At 40.5% G+C, this 17,273-nt stretch overlaps 1 protein-coding gene across 3 annotated transcripts in view; it reads right to left on the reverse strand.

Moving 5' to 3' along the window:
* The window catches only part of LOC135703890 (G-protein coupled receptor Mth2-like), a 129,931-nt gene that overhangs the window by 42,493 nt on the left and 70,165 nt on the right, over positions 1-17,273 (reverse strand). For all 3 annotated transcript variants that reach the window (XM_065225293.1, XM_065225354.1, XM_065225431.1), the window contains exon 3: positions 8,142-8,280. In XM_065225293.1, coding sequence (XP_065081365.1) covers positions 8,142-8,280 — 139 coding nt within the window. The remainder of the gene's footprint in view (positions 1-8,141; positions 8,281-17,273) is intronic.

Raw genomic sequence — 17,273 nt, forward strand, 5'->3', positions numbered from 1 at the left:
GAATTGCTTTGAGCATTATTCCATGAGCGGTGTTTTGCATTAATGAAGAATTTAGACCTATGACGGGTAAGTTTCTGGAGGTCACCCTTGAGAAAATTCTTTTGCTGGCCTACGCATTGGAATGGCAAATAGGCAGCTATAAACGTAAGTTGTCCAAATTTTGTTTCAACAGAAACCCCCAAAGTTTCAAAAACTTTGGTTTCAAATGAAGAAAGAATTTTATGTTTGATTCGTCTATGAATAATGATGGCAACGCCACCACAGGGTCCATCAAGACGATCATTTCTATAAATCAAGTAATTTGCGTCCTTCTTAACCTTATGGGCAGGTTTAAGGAACGTTTCAGTTATAACGGCAATATGCACGTTATGAACTCTTAAAAAGTTAAATAGCTCGTCTTCATTATCTTTAAGAGATCGAGCATTCCAATTTACAATATTTAATGCTTTAAAATCCATTACTGAATTTTAAAGTCATGACAATATTATTTGCAAATTTTACTCCAGTTTGAATAGCATCAAACATGGAGTTAGATTTAAGCATATCAGAAATCATGTCAATTAATGAATTCTGTAAAAATTCCATTTTGGGGGCAGTAATGCTTCCTAAGTCAAAATTGTCAAAATTTCCATTAGAACGTTGGTTAGTATTTTGATTTCTACCCGCTGCAATAGCAGCATAGGTAGCTCCATTAACTCGCTGAACATTGTTAGCAGCGAGGGGAGTAGGTACAGATGAAACATTTGAAGCAGGGGTGATATTTGTACCTACGGGTACGAATGTAGAATTTGTTCCTCGCTGACCGTTGTTAACAGCAGAGGAATTTGTACCTGGTCGGAAACGTGGAGCGTTTCCTACCTGTCGGTTAGAACGAGATTGTAGGATCGCTTTGCGAGTCTTACATTCCCAAAAATTGGATTTGTGGTTTTCACCACAATTTGAACATTTAAATTTCTTAGGATCTTCCTTCACAGGACAGTCGTCCTTTGCGTGAGAGGAATCACCACAATTCATGCATTTAGCTGGCATGTAGCAATTTTTAGTTCCGTGACCCCATCCCTGGCACTTACGGCACTGGGTGAGGTTTTGGAAATTTCCTCCAGTCTTCCTGAAGTGTTCCCACTTCACTCGGACATGGAGCATAAGGCTAGCTTTTTCTAAGGCCTTAAGGTTGTTTAGTTCACTAGACTTGAAGTGAACTAAATAAAAATCATTAGAAATCCCGTTGCGCGAATCGCCAGGACGGGATTTCATTTTCATTTTGATTACTTGGAGTGGCACAACTCCAAGTAATTTTGCCAGTTCATCTTTGATCTGATCCAGGGATTCACCACTGGGCAGTCCTTTCATGACAACCTTGAACACACGTTCAGTTTTGGTGTCGTAAGTAAAAAATTTGTGCTTCTTCTCAGTAAGATACTTGAGAAGACATTTAAATCCGTCCAAGGTTTCAGCCAATACACGGCATTCACCCCGACGTCCAATTTGTAGTGAAAACTTAACTTTCACGAAATTCAAAAGTTCCATGCGAAGAGCATGGAAATCGGTAGTGGTTATCACAATAGGGGGAATCTTTTCCTTCTTGGCATTAAGCCGGGAAAGTTTACTAGAATTTTTCTTGGATGATGGATCATTCTCATCATCCGTGAGCAAATCAAATTGATTACTCAAATTAATTTCTTCAGAAGGGGGGTCAAGAGTTTGCCCCTTTCTTATGCGTTTAGGCGCCATGGCGGCAGTAAATGTTTTATCCAAATCGACTTCCAAGCAGATTACTATAAGAATCTGAAGGATCGAAGAGGAATTTTCCAAATCGATATCCAAGAAGGATTACCTCGGGTAGGGTCCAAACAAGGATCGAAGAGGAATAAGAGGAGTTGAACAAGGTAGAAAATTTTTACAGGTTGAGCACTGAAAAGTGCTGTTTAAATTTGTTGTAGCTTTAGGTAGTAGTAACACTTCCTTAAGCAAAAAGCAAATAGATCCGCACGGCAAGAGAGCACGATGCGGACTGCCATAAACGCTGGTAATTATGGTAGCAGTACTGCCTGATGGGTGGATGCTACCTACAACAACCACAGAAAAAGGCCTATTCGCCAGTTTCCGAGGATTGCAAGTCTATATGCTCGGTCACTTGCTTGAGCTCCAGACTCGACTGCCATATTTGAATAAAACGGAAAGCTACACCGTCATTAAATTAACGAAGCCACACAATAAGGATGTGAATCAAGGCTCCACCGATGGTATTCCCGTCGTAACACGTGTCGGCGTGGAACCATCTACGTCCCGGGGAACCAGACGAGTGCAATCTGCACAATAAGCCGTTCGACGTACACGGCGCAATCGGGGCAATCGGCACAATTGGTGCAACCATCCCACCAGATTCGGAGAAGCCAGCTCCGCGTAATCGACGCGAACGGCGCAATCGGGGCATACGGCACGATTGGCGTGAACGACAAGGAAGGAGACAAAAGTCCGTAGCATCCAACCAGGCACGGAGTCCTCGTGCCAGCCGTGACGGAATCAGCTAGCTAACGTTCATCGACGGGCCCGACACTGACACCGCACACAAACTAAAATCGTGAGTAGTATACTTAAAAGGAAAAGATAGGGCTGTTAGGGACCGTTAGGGCTAAAATAGCAATAAATCGCCGTCCATAAGCAAATTATGTGTCTTGGTTTTTCCTCTAATTTCGCAAGCCTCGGCTGAAAGAAGCTGACCTTGTCACTTGTGGGCTGAGTGGGCGTTACAAAAGGGATTGTTACACGCTAATGATTTGAAACTGGTGTATCTTTGCTATCTTTGCTTCTACTTGTCCAAATGTTGAAAAAAACAATAGGTTGCCTATTGTTGTTACGATCAGTAGTACAGCGTACCAAGAATGATAGAAATGCGTAAAAAATGACAAAATATGATACATTGACCGATGAATATGTACGAGATAAGAACGCTAATTTCATTACCATAACAACAAGCTTGTTGATCATTGTCATAAGAACCACATATTACTGTTTTTTAACGTTTGGATAAATACAACTAATGTTAGAGCAATGCAAGTGAAAATCAAAAATTTTCCATACTAATTCACCTAAATCTCTATAAAAGCTTCAAAAATCATTGGCACGACCTGTAAACCTTCATCAATTTTTATCATTGTTTGCACAGGCTCATATTGTGGGGGTTTGAATTGAACTGGAGGACTTTTGACGTAGGATTACGTCTTTCGGCAACATATTGGGGGTGCTATTTCAAAAGACCAAAATCGACCGCGTTACGAAAAGGGATCAGGATTTGACTACTTATAACTTTGTCAATAGCGGATGGATATTTATTTTCAACAAGCCAATCGATTGGAATGTCATCTACGAATCTGCTCAAATGAACATTTATCAATTTTCAATAGGTCACTGCTGTTGTTATAATAATGAAAATTATCAACGATTGATTGCAAAAAGCACATTCCCTAACACGGATTTTAAAACCGAATTCACTCCGGTCTCACCGAACGGTGTTTATTCAATACGTGTGGTGAGTGGTGGTGTCCGATCGTCATCATCATCAGCAGCAGCAGCAGTGCTTTCGACGCGAGCACAAGCACGAGCCTGCAGCCCACTGAGCGGTCCATTCACCGAACAAGGAGGAAGAAGTTGCACCACTACTGAACGGATTCAGCAGCTCGTCGTGAGCCGCTGTGGGCCATCTATGCCAAGCGCGTCACCCTCTTTCCAAACAACATACAGCTCGTCAGCCTCAGCCGTGTTTAACACCCTAATAGCTCAGCATTACTAAACCATTACGACCAAACGGCATACATTATTGTTGTTTAAGAGTTAATTTGCGTTGAACGTTCGCTCGTCTTGCTGCCAGCCAAAGCTCATCGATAACTTACCCAGCAATCAAACGTTTGTGGTCAAATGCGTAACAGTATTAAAGTGGTACATACAAATTCTCACAATGACCGAATACCACATGACCATGTCAATTAGCCAGAAACGCTTCAAATTAAGGTAAAGCTTTCTCTAGGATGCTAGAAAAAAGCAACAAAAACTCGAATTTATATATATATAATATGAATATGAATATCTCGCGATTGGAAAAATTTAACAAAGAAATTCCTCCAATCAATTTTAGCTTTTTTTTTTATTATCTTGGGGAAATTGATTTAATTTCGACCTAATTTGGGCCCCATAAATTCAGAAATCGACAAAATTTTCAAATTGACCAGAAATATCCAGTAGTACCGTCCCAATGACGCGTTCATCCGTTCATCTAGATAAAATTACATAGTTGAAGATGCTAATTTCAAATAACAGACTGTAGTGGTAATTTTTATACGATAGATGGAGTAGATGGAAGCATAGAGTTGATAGTTCCGTTAGGGGTCGGTTTTCATCTCTTTTTGCCAGTGGTGGCGGGGGGGGTATACCCCTCACCATCCCTCTCCAAAGGGGGAGTTTGGTATAGAGAGATGAAAAAACCGATTTGTACCTTCCTTAAAAGTTGTCCTAGCTCTCTATTCTAATATCTATATGCAATCTTCACACTGCCGTACTCTAACGGAACTATCAACTCTATGCTTTCATCTACTCCATCTATCGTATAAAAATTACCACTACAGTCTGTTATTTGAAATTAGCATCTTCAACTATGTAAATCGTTGACTTCACGTAGAAGTAATACTAAAACATATAGTCAAAGTAGATAAAATTGATAAATAGCAGATTTTTAGCGATGGGCCCAATCTTAGATCCATAGGTCAACATTATAGCCATTTCCCCTATGAATACTCAAAAATTCCGTACGTTTTATGCACGAAAATGCGTAATTTGTCATCAGAAAACGAGGCGTTTCCGTGATAGGAGAAATTGGTTTCCCTAGCACAGTCGCCGAGTATTGATACCGAGCACTGAACATGCCAGACGGTACCTATCTTTATGCCTTTTGATGAAAATTTTAAGCCCCTCATATTAAGAGAATTATTAAGCCAAAACAAATTTTTTTTGCTGCCTAATTCTCTCAATAGAAGGGGCTTAAAATTTGCATCAAAAAGTATAAACGAATAAACGTCCGGTATGCTCAGTTTCTGTGATTGATGTATTTTCCCTAATACATATTTCATTTCCGCACCGCTATCTTCTCCAAGAACATCGAGGAAAAAATTCCACAGCATTGTTCTAAACTGGCTTCCAAGCTTCTACCCCATCGGTCCTTTTAAAACCACAAATGACTGATAAAAGAGTTCAAGTAAGAGCTTCTATTCAAGACATATCGTCCAGGAGACCGACAGAGCACTTCAAAAACAGAACTCTCACATTGCTTTCGAATTTCAACCTTTCGAACTTTTTCACTGATAAAGAGTTAAGAAATCAATTTAATATTTACTATGCTTTGCTGAGACATAAAAACTACCTTTCGCAATCCTACGTCAAATCTACGGACGTTTCTTGGATACAACCTATAACTTTTTTTGCTTCTCAAGTATTTTCATCAATGCGACCATTTTCCTGATCTTTAATTCTGTTTTTCCGTTCTTGATTTTTAAATTCATATTCATATTTTTGTTGTACCCTGACCAATGAAAAGCATACCTCTTCTATGATTGACATTTTCACCCTCTTTTAACACCCATTATCATTATCTACTGATTCGAGCACTGTAATATATGTTGAATTATATGCATCTGAAAATGGTTCTCAATAAAACTTGGACCGAAAGTCCGTTTCACAATTCCCAAAATTCGTAAACATAATTTGACGTATTTTAACCGTTGCCAACTTGTCCAGCATATATTTCAGTATACCAAACAAATATTTTTTTCCTAGATTTGTTTTCTGTCGATCTTGTTTTCCGTGCTGAGCACCGATGCTACCGACGCCATGGAGGCAGCTCTCACACCTGGACCCTACTTATCGACTCATCAACTCATGAACCGGAGACCAACGGCTTTACTTCCCTTCCGAAGGAAGGCGTGATCTGAAATGTTATGCCTCAGAACATCCCGGCGGTGCCGACAGGGATTGAATCCAGGCCTGCTGGGGTGAGAGGTAATCACGCATACCATTACACCACCGGTGCCGCTGAAATCAAACAAATATAGCAACATAGAAAATCCCAAAAAACGTTTTACTATTTTGGCTAGATTTCTGTTCTAGGTGCAATAAATTCTAATTTTACGAAATTTTTATTATTTTTAGCTTTTGCCCTCATGCATGATGATAACAGCAATTTTAAAACCACCTTATATTTCTTTGATTTTTTAGATTTTTTTTAATAAGTTGCATTAAATTTGGTTGAAAATTGAGATCACACGAATTAAGTGTACTCTTCTGTGCGATTGGGTAAAATTAACAGATATATGGGACAAAGATTTTGCAAATGAGATAAATTTTAATATTACTTCTAATTTCAGGATTTTTAACGATGCTCATTCATACATAAGTAACTAGTTGAAATTTACCGAGATTTATGAGTAAAAACAAATTTCCAGAAAGTCTGAATAATTCTGAATACTTTATGTTTTTTTTCAGCTGAGGCCTTTATCAAATGTTATGCGAATATTTCAAGCATACTATCCAGCTCCTAAGGCATCCCTTTTAGCTACTTCACTACCAAATAATCATCGGAAAATGCTTTTTCCAAACTTACCATTGAATGTCCATTTTACCTCCTTGCCTGTTTACCTTCACCTCCAAAAGCAAACTAAACAAGAAAGCACTTTGAGATTAAATTAAAAATGATCAAAATTATTAAACTTCTAGGTTAAAATCTGTCCGTAACACCAATGAACGTTAGTAAACCCCGCATTATGTCGAACAACGAGATGCCCAGAATACACTTATTTTCCCCATAAATAACGTCATTCTCCTTAGGCTGCCCATTTTACCCCTACGCTTTCACTTTTCAGCAAACGTTCTTGAGGCATGTGGAATCTCTTACCCATTTGTGGGTGCGTTGGTTTTGTTGTTTTCCCCGCAAAACCTTGTGTTTATTTATGCTAGTATTGAGCCAGTGTCTGGTATGTTGATAGAGAGAAAAGGAAGCTAGCATAAACAGATCGATTGGTTGCCAGTGATCAATCAAGGAAGCAATCAGCGGCCTGGTGGGTGGTTTTTTTACGACTCTATTCGTCAATTAAAAGCTAATAAGACTGGTTCACAGTGTTTTATTGTGAATTGGTGTAATCTGTTATCACAGACAATGACAATCCCAACCGACGCAGAATTCGGGAACCAAATAATAATGAGGTATGTTACAAACTACAAATGTACAGTTCATATTGTTGCTACTGTATTTAAGTTTTGAAATTACGCTTTCATAATGTCTGTGACATCTGGGCCGTCTTAACTACCCTTGGGGCCCCTGGTCTACCACTGAATAAACTAAATCTTTTTAAGACTCCTCACTCTTGCGAATTTGTTAATAGAAGAGTTGATATCAATTATCGTTGATAGTTTGTACTCAAAATTCATGATCAGTAACCAATAAAGTCTGGTTCATAGCATCCCTTAACTTATGTTTCACTCATTTTAATCTATGATGAGCAGAGGTTGATCATCATTCAAATAAATATCCTGAGGACTATTTTCACATTTGGGAAAACCAATTTCTCAAATAGCAATTTTGGTTTTATCACAGCCTTGTTGCCCATGATTATAGAATGCTTGACCTTCATTAAACTTGCAATACTACATGGGTTTCTTCCATTTATCAATAATTAGCAAAACTTAATTTTTTGAAACATACTATTGAGAAGGATATTGTTTATGGCTCGGAGCCGGGGCCCTGGCTTTAGCCCACCATCGCCCTATCGTTAATACGACACAGCAAGACCTACATACTGGTTCCAATGCGTGCACTATTGACACAGACTAAATGCCAAAACACGAAACCCTACGCATCCCTACGGTTGAGTAAACTAACCGTGTCTAATCGAATCGACACCCAAGATCAAACGGAGTAATATCCAGTTTCATTAGCCAAGTAAACATACCATTACGTGTGACATATATTTGCCAGAGTACAAACATATTCCATCCATAAAAAGTAGAATGCGCAGTCGTCGCCGTTGCCGTCGTTTTCGTAGGTACCTAAGCCTGTCGTAAAAAATGTATATGCTCGCCGCTTGCCAAATATTACCAACCTATCGGATATAGTGCGTACTTGAACTCCTCCTGCGTTTCAAAGCACACGAACGGCATGACAGGTTCCGAGAGATTGTTTTGCATAAAACAGTATCGGTTCCTGGTGTACAGTTTGTCATCGTAAATGATGCTGCCATTCTGAAAAAAATGAAAATGAAATCGAAAGACACGGAGATTAATTACCAGTGGAGTGGAGGTGGTGACCTGAAAATGATTTAAACAGTATGTAAGTTTGTAGGTTAAGATTAACGAGCGCCATATGCAAACATAAACGATTATCCAAAAATATTATTCAAAGTGTATCCTTCGAGTGTCCAAATATGAAATTTGCAATCAAGAACTTCCACATAATGTTCAACTTTGGCCATCAGAAATACAAGAATTTTAAATGTATGGCATTTGGTCGATCGACTGAAGTATGATAGTGGTTTGCTTTTAACGAATTCGTTTATTTTTGGAACTGATTTCAATCCCGATAAAAAAAAAACGAATTACCTATTGTATTTTCCTCTGACCATTATTTCCACACTCTTATCAGAGATCTAATGCAGCTATCTTTCCATATATGCGGATTCCATGTACAGTCAACTCTCCACAATTCGATATTCTATAACTCGATATTTTCAATAACTCGATGAACTCGGTGGTTCCTTCATTTTTCCATGTATCTTAATCTCCATAAGTCGATATTTCCACAAGTCGATGTTCGATGGTAGTGTTGTTTTGATTCTATAACGCGATACGTCAAAGCCAGAGCTTCTGAACTGTGTGATTTTGATATGAAAATCAAAGAGACATTGAAAACATTATTGCTGGTGGACATTAGACCTGTTCATTTTAACTGAAATGTTCGGGATGCACCGGGTCCACCATGATTACTGTGATGTTGCATCGTGGTTTACGTTCTCTTTAATTCTAACCATTCCACACGGGAAAAAATCCGATTTCCTAAATGCGAAAAATGACTCATGATTTCATGAACAAAGCGTATTTTCATGTTATGAAAATACACCATGAATAATATTCATGATATCATGAGCAACTTTTGCGTAACGCAGCAAACATTCCCAAAATCATGAATCATCCGATTTCAAATCATGATCTAAAATTCATGGGTTTAACTTTTACCAAAAAAATGTAAAAAGAATAGAATAAAGCATCAGACTGGATTCGAACCAAGAACCTTGAGATTATTAAACCCATTCTTTGACCACTAGACTATCAGTACTTGTATAAGACGGAAGACAAAAGGCGTATAAGAGATACCTATGTAGTGCGGTTTATGAACACGGTTTGCCAAGTACGTGTAACGCTTGTAGCGGCCTTGATTCCACTGCATTATGAAATTATGAATTTCCATGACGAAATCATGAATCATTGTTATGATTTCATGGGATGACAAGTTTTTCCATTTCATGATTTCTTATTCATGAAAATGGAATCGGATTTGTTTCCGTGCAGACATTGCTCGGTTTCCCCCTGTGAAAATGGAGCTTTAACCTTTCGAACGATGCACTTTACATTATTATTCTTAAAATCTCGATTATTGGTGGCTAAATCGAAAATATATGATATCATTGGTAACTATGACCCTTGTTACAATTTCTCTGAATCGAGAGAGGAAACTTGTATGTGGATTACTCCTGCTCCAACTACTATCTCACCTCGATAGCTCCTGGGCTAAAGGTTCTACCAGGTGTCCACAGACTCGGGATTAGAGACTACGAGATTTCACGACTTCAACATATGGCATTCATACATTCATATAATAGCCGAAACTTACTTGAGAAAATAATACGATGCGGTAACCATAGTATAACGGCATAAGACATACAACTCACAAATAAAGATCAATGACGTATTGTATTCAGGTACTTCTCCTAACGTCCCTATCCATCCTAACCTTTCATTTTCAGGGGCGTCCCCCTTAATCCTACACCTCGCAAGTATGCCGCTGAGTGCCGCTTCCGTCTGCTGTTGGACAACGCTTTCCAATGGCGTGGTCGATCGAACGCCTTTGAAAATCTTCAAGGCTGGGCCTAGCCGCCCCCGACGTAGTCGAGACCGTCACCGACCAGTGCTTCTCGGTACGAACTGCAAAGAAACTAAAATGCAGAAGAAAAGGCCCTTGGAAGGCCTTTTCTGTTCGCGTTTTGGTGATCACAAACGTCTGTGCAGTTTTGTAGCCTCGATGTGTATTCGCACTCGAGGAAATCTGCGTGTATAGGTGATCTCGTGATATCGTTAGCGTCAGCGAGTGATGGCGATTTGAGCTTTTCGTGCGTCGGAGATCCTCGACGAGATGAGGGATGCCACCCACGATTCCTGTTCTAGTGTGAATCTGGAATTCTCGCTTACGCCGAACGATTGTTTTCGCCGTCAGTGCGTCGTACCGAGGCCTTACAGTTTGCTACCCTCGTGGTGAGCTCCTTCCAGTGGCTAGATTGGCGTAGTTCCACTGTTGGCTCTCGTCGATTGGTCTCGGATGTTGAATCCAGTGGGTGTTCGGAATTTTCCTGTGCTACGGTCCGATATTTTCGACGCACAAAACGACACACGTTCTAACGTGCAGCCGACTGCTAGCAAGCGACTACTTTTTCTGACCGGATATTATTATCCAATCCGAGAGCTGGTGGCGATCGCAGCTGATGGGAGTCGCAAAGTTTGCGTTTTGGTTGCCGCTTCGCTTGCAAAATGCTCATAATGGTTACGCCCTTCCGAGCATGCGTGAGATGTCAAATATTTTTAATTTACAATATGGTCCACTTCCCGAATTTTCATATGCTTCTGAAAAGACGCAACAGTAATACTAACCGGTGGAAACTAACGATTTAACATTGGCCACTTTTTGACTAGCCTATTGGTCGCAAGCAAATCGATTAACGTACCCCATTCTAGTCGAAATTCTAGTACTAAACTATTCTTATACTACAAATTTTTAAAGAATAATGAGGGGTTCGTGGATTTTCCTAGGTTTCAAGGGATGCATCAATTAGCTTGGGACCGAAGAGAGTACTAGAGCAGAGCCAAAAATTTGAGCACGTTTCTTCGGGACCTGCTGAGTTTAGAGCTACCTCTATGATTATACTTCGTTTAGGCAACAGCGTAATGCAATATGATATCAAGAAAGCCTATACAATGTGATATCAGCTATAGTCGGAACGTACCATTAGCTTAAAGGCAATCCGAACAATTAAATGCAGAGGTAGATTATATCTTTATATGTAACTGACAGGAAGCAAACAGTCAACACGCTAAGAAACGTTAACTTAAATTAGGGTAATTGATTTACACGGCCATTCAGAAACAGTATTAGCTTTCCCATGCAATCTTACACACCTACGCTGACTTCCTTGACATTATACTCCGTTTAGACTAATATTGATATCACGTAATATAATATTATATCACGATGGCCTATATTACGTGACATCAGTTATAATAGTAACGTACTATTAGCTTAAAGGTGAACCGAACAAATAAAGGCAAAGGCAGATTATATCTTCCATCCCTCTTTTCATACAAGATTGGCAACTGACAGGAAGCAACTTGTCAACATGCTAAGAAACGTTAACCCAAATTGGGGTAATCGATTTACACGGCCACTGAGAATGACTCAGAAAGAGTTCCACTCAAATGTATCGAGAAGTTTCTAAAAACTGTGGGAACTCAGCGCTGAGTACCTGCAGATTTTAGTTAGCTACTAGCATCTTCCATCAAAACAACAACGATAAAGTAAAGTGTTGTGAACTCAACCTGGTCTGGAAAGGTGTGAAATAGAAGGGCTGAATGTATTTTTTTTTCTTTTGGTTTGTTTTCCGTCGATCTTGTTTTCCGTGCTGAGCACCAATGCTACCGACGCCAGGAAGGCAGCTCCCACACCTGGACCCTACCTATCAACCCATCAACTCATGAACCGGGGACCAACGGCTTTACTTCCCTTCCGAAGGAAGGCGTGATCAGAGATGTTATGCCTCAGAACATCCCGGTGGCGCCGACTGGGATTGAACCCAGGCCTGCTGGGTTGAGAGGTAATCACGCTTACCACTACACCACCTACACCGCTTAGGGGCTGAATATATTGGTGCATTTCGTTTTTCACTCGGCTTGCATTCCGCTTCGCACGATTCGTTTTTACAGTTCGCTCAATCAACCTTGTAGTGACGTCATAACGCTTGATTTGACAGGATAGGAAATTTTATATGGATTAGAGAATGTCTGTATGTTAACAAAAGATATTAATTTTCTTCCATTGAATGTTGAGGTAATTTATTGAGTATTGTATTATCACACTATATACAATAATAATAAATCTCAATCCTAGATGCTCAACAAATCTCACACTAGCGAATCAATCTTCGAAAAGTCTTCTTTCATTTCTCGTATCCACTTGCATCGCGCATCATCTTTTTGCAGGTAATCTTCAGAATTGTCATCAATCTTGTTTCCTGCATCAGAGTCGACCCTTTCGCCTGCCGGTGAGTTTTTGCTCATTTTCAAAGGGAAGAGTTATCATAAAAATTTAAAAAAACACCTTCTTCTTCGTCTTCTTCTTTCCTATACATAACGCCGGTCTCTGTTTGCAATCTAGTGCCAATCACCGACGGACATCGATTGCCAGCCATTGACGGCAATCGAATGCGCAGGAAGGCAGCTTCCACACCTGCGTAGTATATCGCACCCATTCAAACACACATGGGAAGATGTGATGTTTATGCCTCAGAAAAATCCCACATACCTCGGCTGGGATTGCACCCAGACGCATTGGAGTGAGAAAGCAGTCACGCATACTACTACACCACCGGTGCCGGCCATTGAAAACGCCAGCTAACATTTCCCGGGGACTTTACAAAAGCGTATAATCAAGCGCAATTATCATGTAAACATATTTTGGATTTGTTTTACTTCATATTTCACAAAGATGCTTTCGAGTGTTATTTATTTATTTATTTGTAATTCATCTGACATATGTGGTCTTATTGAATATGAGAATACATTTTCAAAACACCTACAAAATTGACAAACTAGTAATTCTATTTTTAAAACGACCAGAAGTTTCACCGAACTCAAAGAGATCCTCCACCACCGAAAAAGCTCGAATCATCGACGATATTGGTTCATTATATCCAAACAAAGTACGGTGTAATCTGTCCTGTAGTAGTGACCGCTTCCGAAGAGGACGCACGGAAGTCCAACATAGAAAGTAGCCAGGGAGAATCGACTTCACCATTTAGCAACTTCGCCACGAATATCGCCTGTTGTAGTCTTCGCCTTCTTTCAAGGATGTCCATACCCAACAGTCTACATCGATCGGGATAGGCAGGGAGGTTCAACGGATCGCGCCAAGGTAGATGACGCAGTGCTAGCTGGATGAATCGTCGCTGGACACGTTCAATCCTTAAGATCCAGGAAACATCATTTGGAGTCCAAACAACAGAAGCGGTTTCGAGAATTGGCCGTACCAGCAAGCAATACAAGGATCTCAAGCAATATGGATCCGTAAAATCCTTTGCAATTTTCGAAATAAAGCCCAACTGTCGATTCGCCTTGGCAATTATCGAAGTGTAGTGAGACTTGAGCGTCAGTTTTGGATCCAGCACAACTCCGAGATCAGTAATCACTTCCACTCGTATAAGTGAAGTACCCTTGATGCGATAATCGAACAATATCGGTTGTTTTGAACGATGAAAGGTCATAACAGAGCACTTCGGTACGCTAATAATTAACTTGTTCCGATGGCACCAGTCAGAAAATAGGTCTAGAAGATGTTGCAAACGGTGGCCAATAACTAAATATATTTTCAGGTCATCGGCGTAGATGATCACGCAGTCCAAGCCTAATTTCGAAGCAATGTCGTTGAAAAACAGTGTGAACAATAATGGTCCCAAGTTGCTTCCTTGGGGAACACCGGATGTATTGCAGAAGGTCGAAGAAACACAGGAGTCAAATTTAACGCGGAGTTTCCTTCCCGTTAGGTAAGAGTTCAGCCAAGACACTAGCTTAGAGCATGATCCGAGACGTGACAGTTTAGCCAACAGCACATTGTGATCGATCTTGTCGAAAGCCGCCTTCAGGTCAGTATAGATGACATCAACTTGAGTTGCTTTCCATAGCAGTTATGCAAGTGTTGGTGAAGCTTAGTAGATTCGTCGTGACCGATCTTCCAGGCATAAAACCTTGTTGAACGGTAGAAATATAGCTGTGCGACTGACGTATAATAATATCGCTGACAATTATTTCAAACAGCTTTGACGCAGCTGATAAGCTCGTTATTCCTCTGTAGTTCCTGACGTTTTTCTTGTCACCATTTTTGAAGACGGGAAACATAAATGACTGCTTCCATACCTCAGGAAAAACCCCTTCATCGAGCGACCGGGTGAAAATTGCAGACAGTGGCTCAGCTAAGTCAACAGCACAGCGGCAAAACAAAATCGATGGTATACCGTGGGGACCAGCAGAAAGCGAACTTTTCAACTTTTTGGCAGCAGATATGATCATTGCAGGAGTAACTACATATTTCGACAGACTAATGAAGTCCATGGGAATGTCTAAAGCAGCAGACTCAGCTTCGACTTCAGAGGCAGGAGTTTGGTCAAAAACAGAAGCAAAAAATCTGGCAAACAGTTCGCAGCTTTCAGTAGAAGATTTCGCTTCGACGTCGTCAAAAATCATGTTGCTCGGTACAGATGAACTTTTCCGCTTACTATTGACGAACTTCCAAAAGCTTTTTGGATTTCTCCGAAGATTACTCTGCACTCTCATGACATGAGCCTTGTACAAAGCTGAATTCAAATTGCGATACGCCTTACTAGCACGTTGGAATCCAAGCTTGCTGTCAGACGGCTGTAGAGCACGATGCTTACGTTGTTTGGCATTTTTCTCACGTTTCAACTTCCGCAGCAGTGGCGTACTCCAGGCAGGCGAAAATGGACGTCTAGTGGGTGGAACATTCCTCTGCAACCACTGTTGAATAATAGAGCAGAAGTTTGAAGCCATTTCATTAACATCCTTACAATTCAGACAAGCCCAGTCAATCGTAGAAAGGTACTCTCGAAGCATGCCGTAGTCAATCTTGCCAAAATCAAGAGTAGGCTCACAGTCAACATGGTGCGGATCATCAATCTGGCACCTGGCTTGAACGGGAAGAAAAATTTCCAGCGGAGGATGGTGCAAATCTATAGGCAACAGTGCAACAGCAGCCTCATTTACGGTTACCCCACAGTTGGTCGAACAAAACATTAGATCAAGCGTTCGATCAGAATGGTTACGAATCCAGTTAGCTTGATACAAATTCAAACAATCCATTCCATCAATCAAAGCAGCACTTACTGGAGGTACAGTTGACGTTGCAGCCAGAAACACCTCGCCGTCTGCATTCTGCAACCACTGTAGGCGGGGCTGGTTGTAATCACCACATATCAGCACCTGGTCATCAAACGAAGCGCTGTCACACACTTCACGAACGGAGGCCACATGTTCATCTATCAGCTCTGCATCACGGCTACGGTCAGGAGGGATGTACACAGCACCAATCAGCAAACGATTACGACCAATAACAGCATCAACAAACACCTGTTCCAATCTTTCACCGTGGCGCGTCTGAACTTGAGTACAACGGTAACGGTGATGGACTGCAATCAGTACACCTCCAAAGCTCGATTTATGACTGTTCCTGCGGAAGCGATCACAGCGAAATACGGTGAACGATGATCCGAAAATTTGCAGAGAATCGCTGCAATCATTTAATCCAGTCTCTGTCAGTATGATGACGTCGTAATTGCACTCCATAACAGCCAAAAGCAAATCGTCAATTTTAGTCCTAACACCTCGGACGTTCTGGTAGTAAAACCATACATGATCGACTGGGGATATACCAGACTGCAACATAAAACGGTTGAGTGTATGAGGAGACGAATTTACAAAACAATACTCGCCTGTGATGGGAACCCTAGGGTTCCCACCGTCCGCAGTACAGAGTTCCAAATTGGTGTTCGATCGTTGTCCACTGGCTAGTTCAAAGTTTGGCGAGAGTTTTTTTGGCTGGTCCACAAATTCCCTGAATACCAGCCGTCCGGCCAAGTCGACGAAAGGAGCGCACGTTGTTCTAACGATGGATCCAGACCGATCTTAAATGAAACGAACGACATGTTCGAGACATCTTATGACGTTGTCAACATCGTCTCCCGCAATGTTCACATTTTTCCCTATACGTGAGGGCTAGATCTCCACACCATAGAGGTAACTCTAAGACAAGAAGGTTCCGAAGAAACGTGCTTAACTTTTTGGCTCAGTTCTGGTCGGTCCTAAGCTAATCCATGCACCCTTCGAAACATAAGAAAATCCACGAACCCCTCATTTTATCTGTCAAACTTCCATAGCGAATCAAAACAAACATAGTGTAGTACTAAAATTTCGACTAGAATGGGGTACGTTAATGAATTTACTTGAGACCAATAGGCTAGTCAAGTAGTGAGCCAATTTGAAATCGTTAGTTTCCACCGGTTGTCCACACTGTTGTGGACTGGACTGCGAAGTTTAGAGATTTTCACGTCCGGTTGTATCAAAGAAGAATGCTACACTGATAAATTTTCAAAGATTGTTTTTAGGTGTCCCACAGGGATGCATGATGATATGTTCTATGTCAAGCTAAAAAAAATCATCCAGAAAATGGAAATTCGGTAATTTTCAGGTCATCAAAATTCGGAAGCGATTTTTACGATATGGTTATTTTTGAATTCCGCCCTTTTCAAATGTTAGTCTAGAGTTAATGATTACTTGGCATGATATAACCGATTAAAAATAATTGATTTTTCGGTTCGTTAATCGATTAATCAATTATTCGAATTAAAATCTCACACCACTAGATTAATGTGAAACGTCATTTTGACATCCACCATCAATGTGAAATATTGTAAGTGTCGTTCACAAATAATGAGAAAATTAGAAAGCGACCGGGGCTTATCACAAATGACGTCCCTACGATAACTGAAAAAATACAAGTGCTTACCAGTTGGTTGTACATGCAAACATTTATTTGTACAACATAACATTTAAGATAAGACATAATTAACAAAAGTACGCCACAATACTTGGTTTGCCGCTGCTACTCTTCATCCTCGGTCATGCCCAAT

Source organism: Ochlerotatus camptorhynchus, unplaced genomic scaffold (genome assembly GCF_037179485.1).
Source record: "Ochlerotatus camptorhynchus isolate MF236.1 unplaced genomic scaffold, CSIRO-AGI_Acam_v1.1 ptg000002l, whole genome shotgun sequence".
Lineage (NCBI taxonomy): Eukaryota > Metazoa > Arthropoda > Insecta > Diptera > Culicidae > Ochlerotatus > Ochlerotatus camptorhynchus.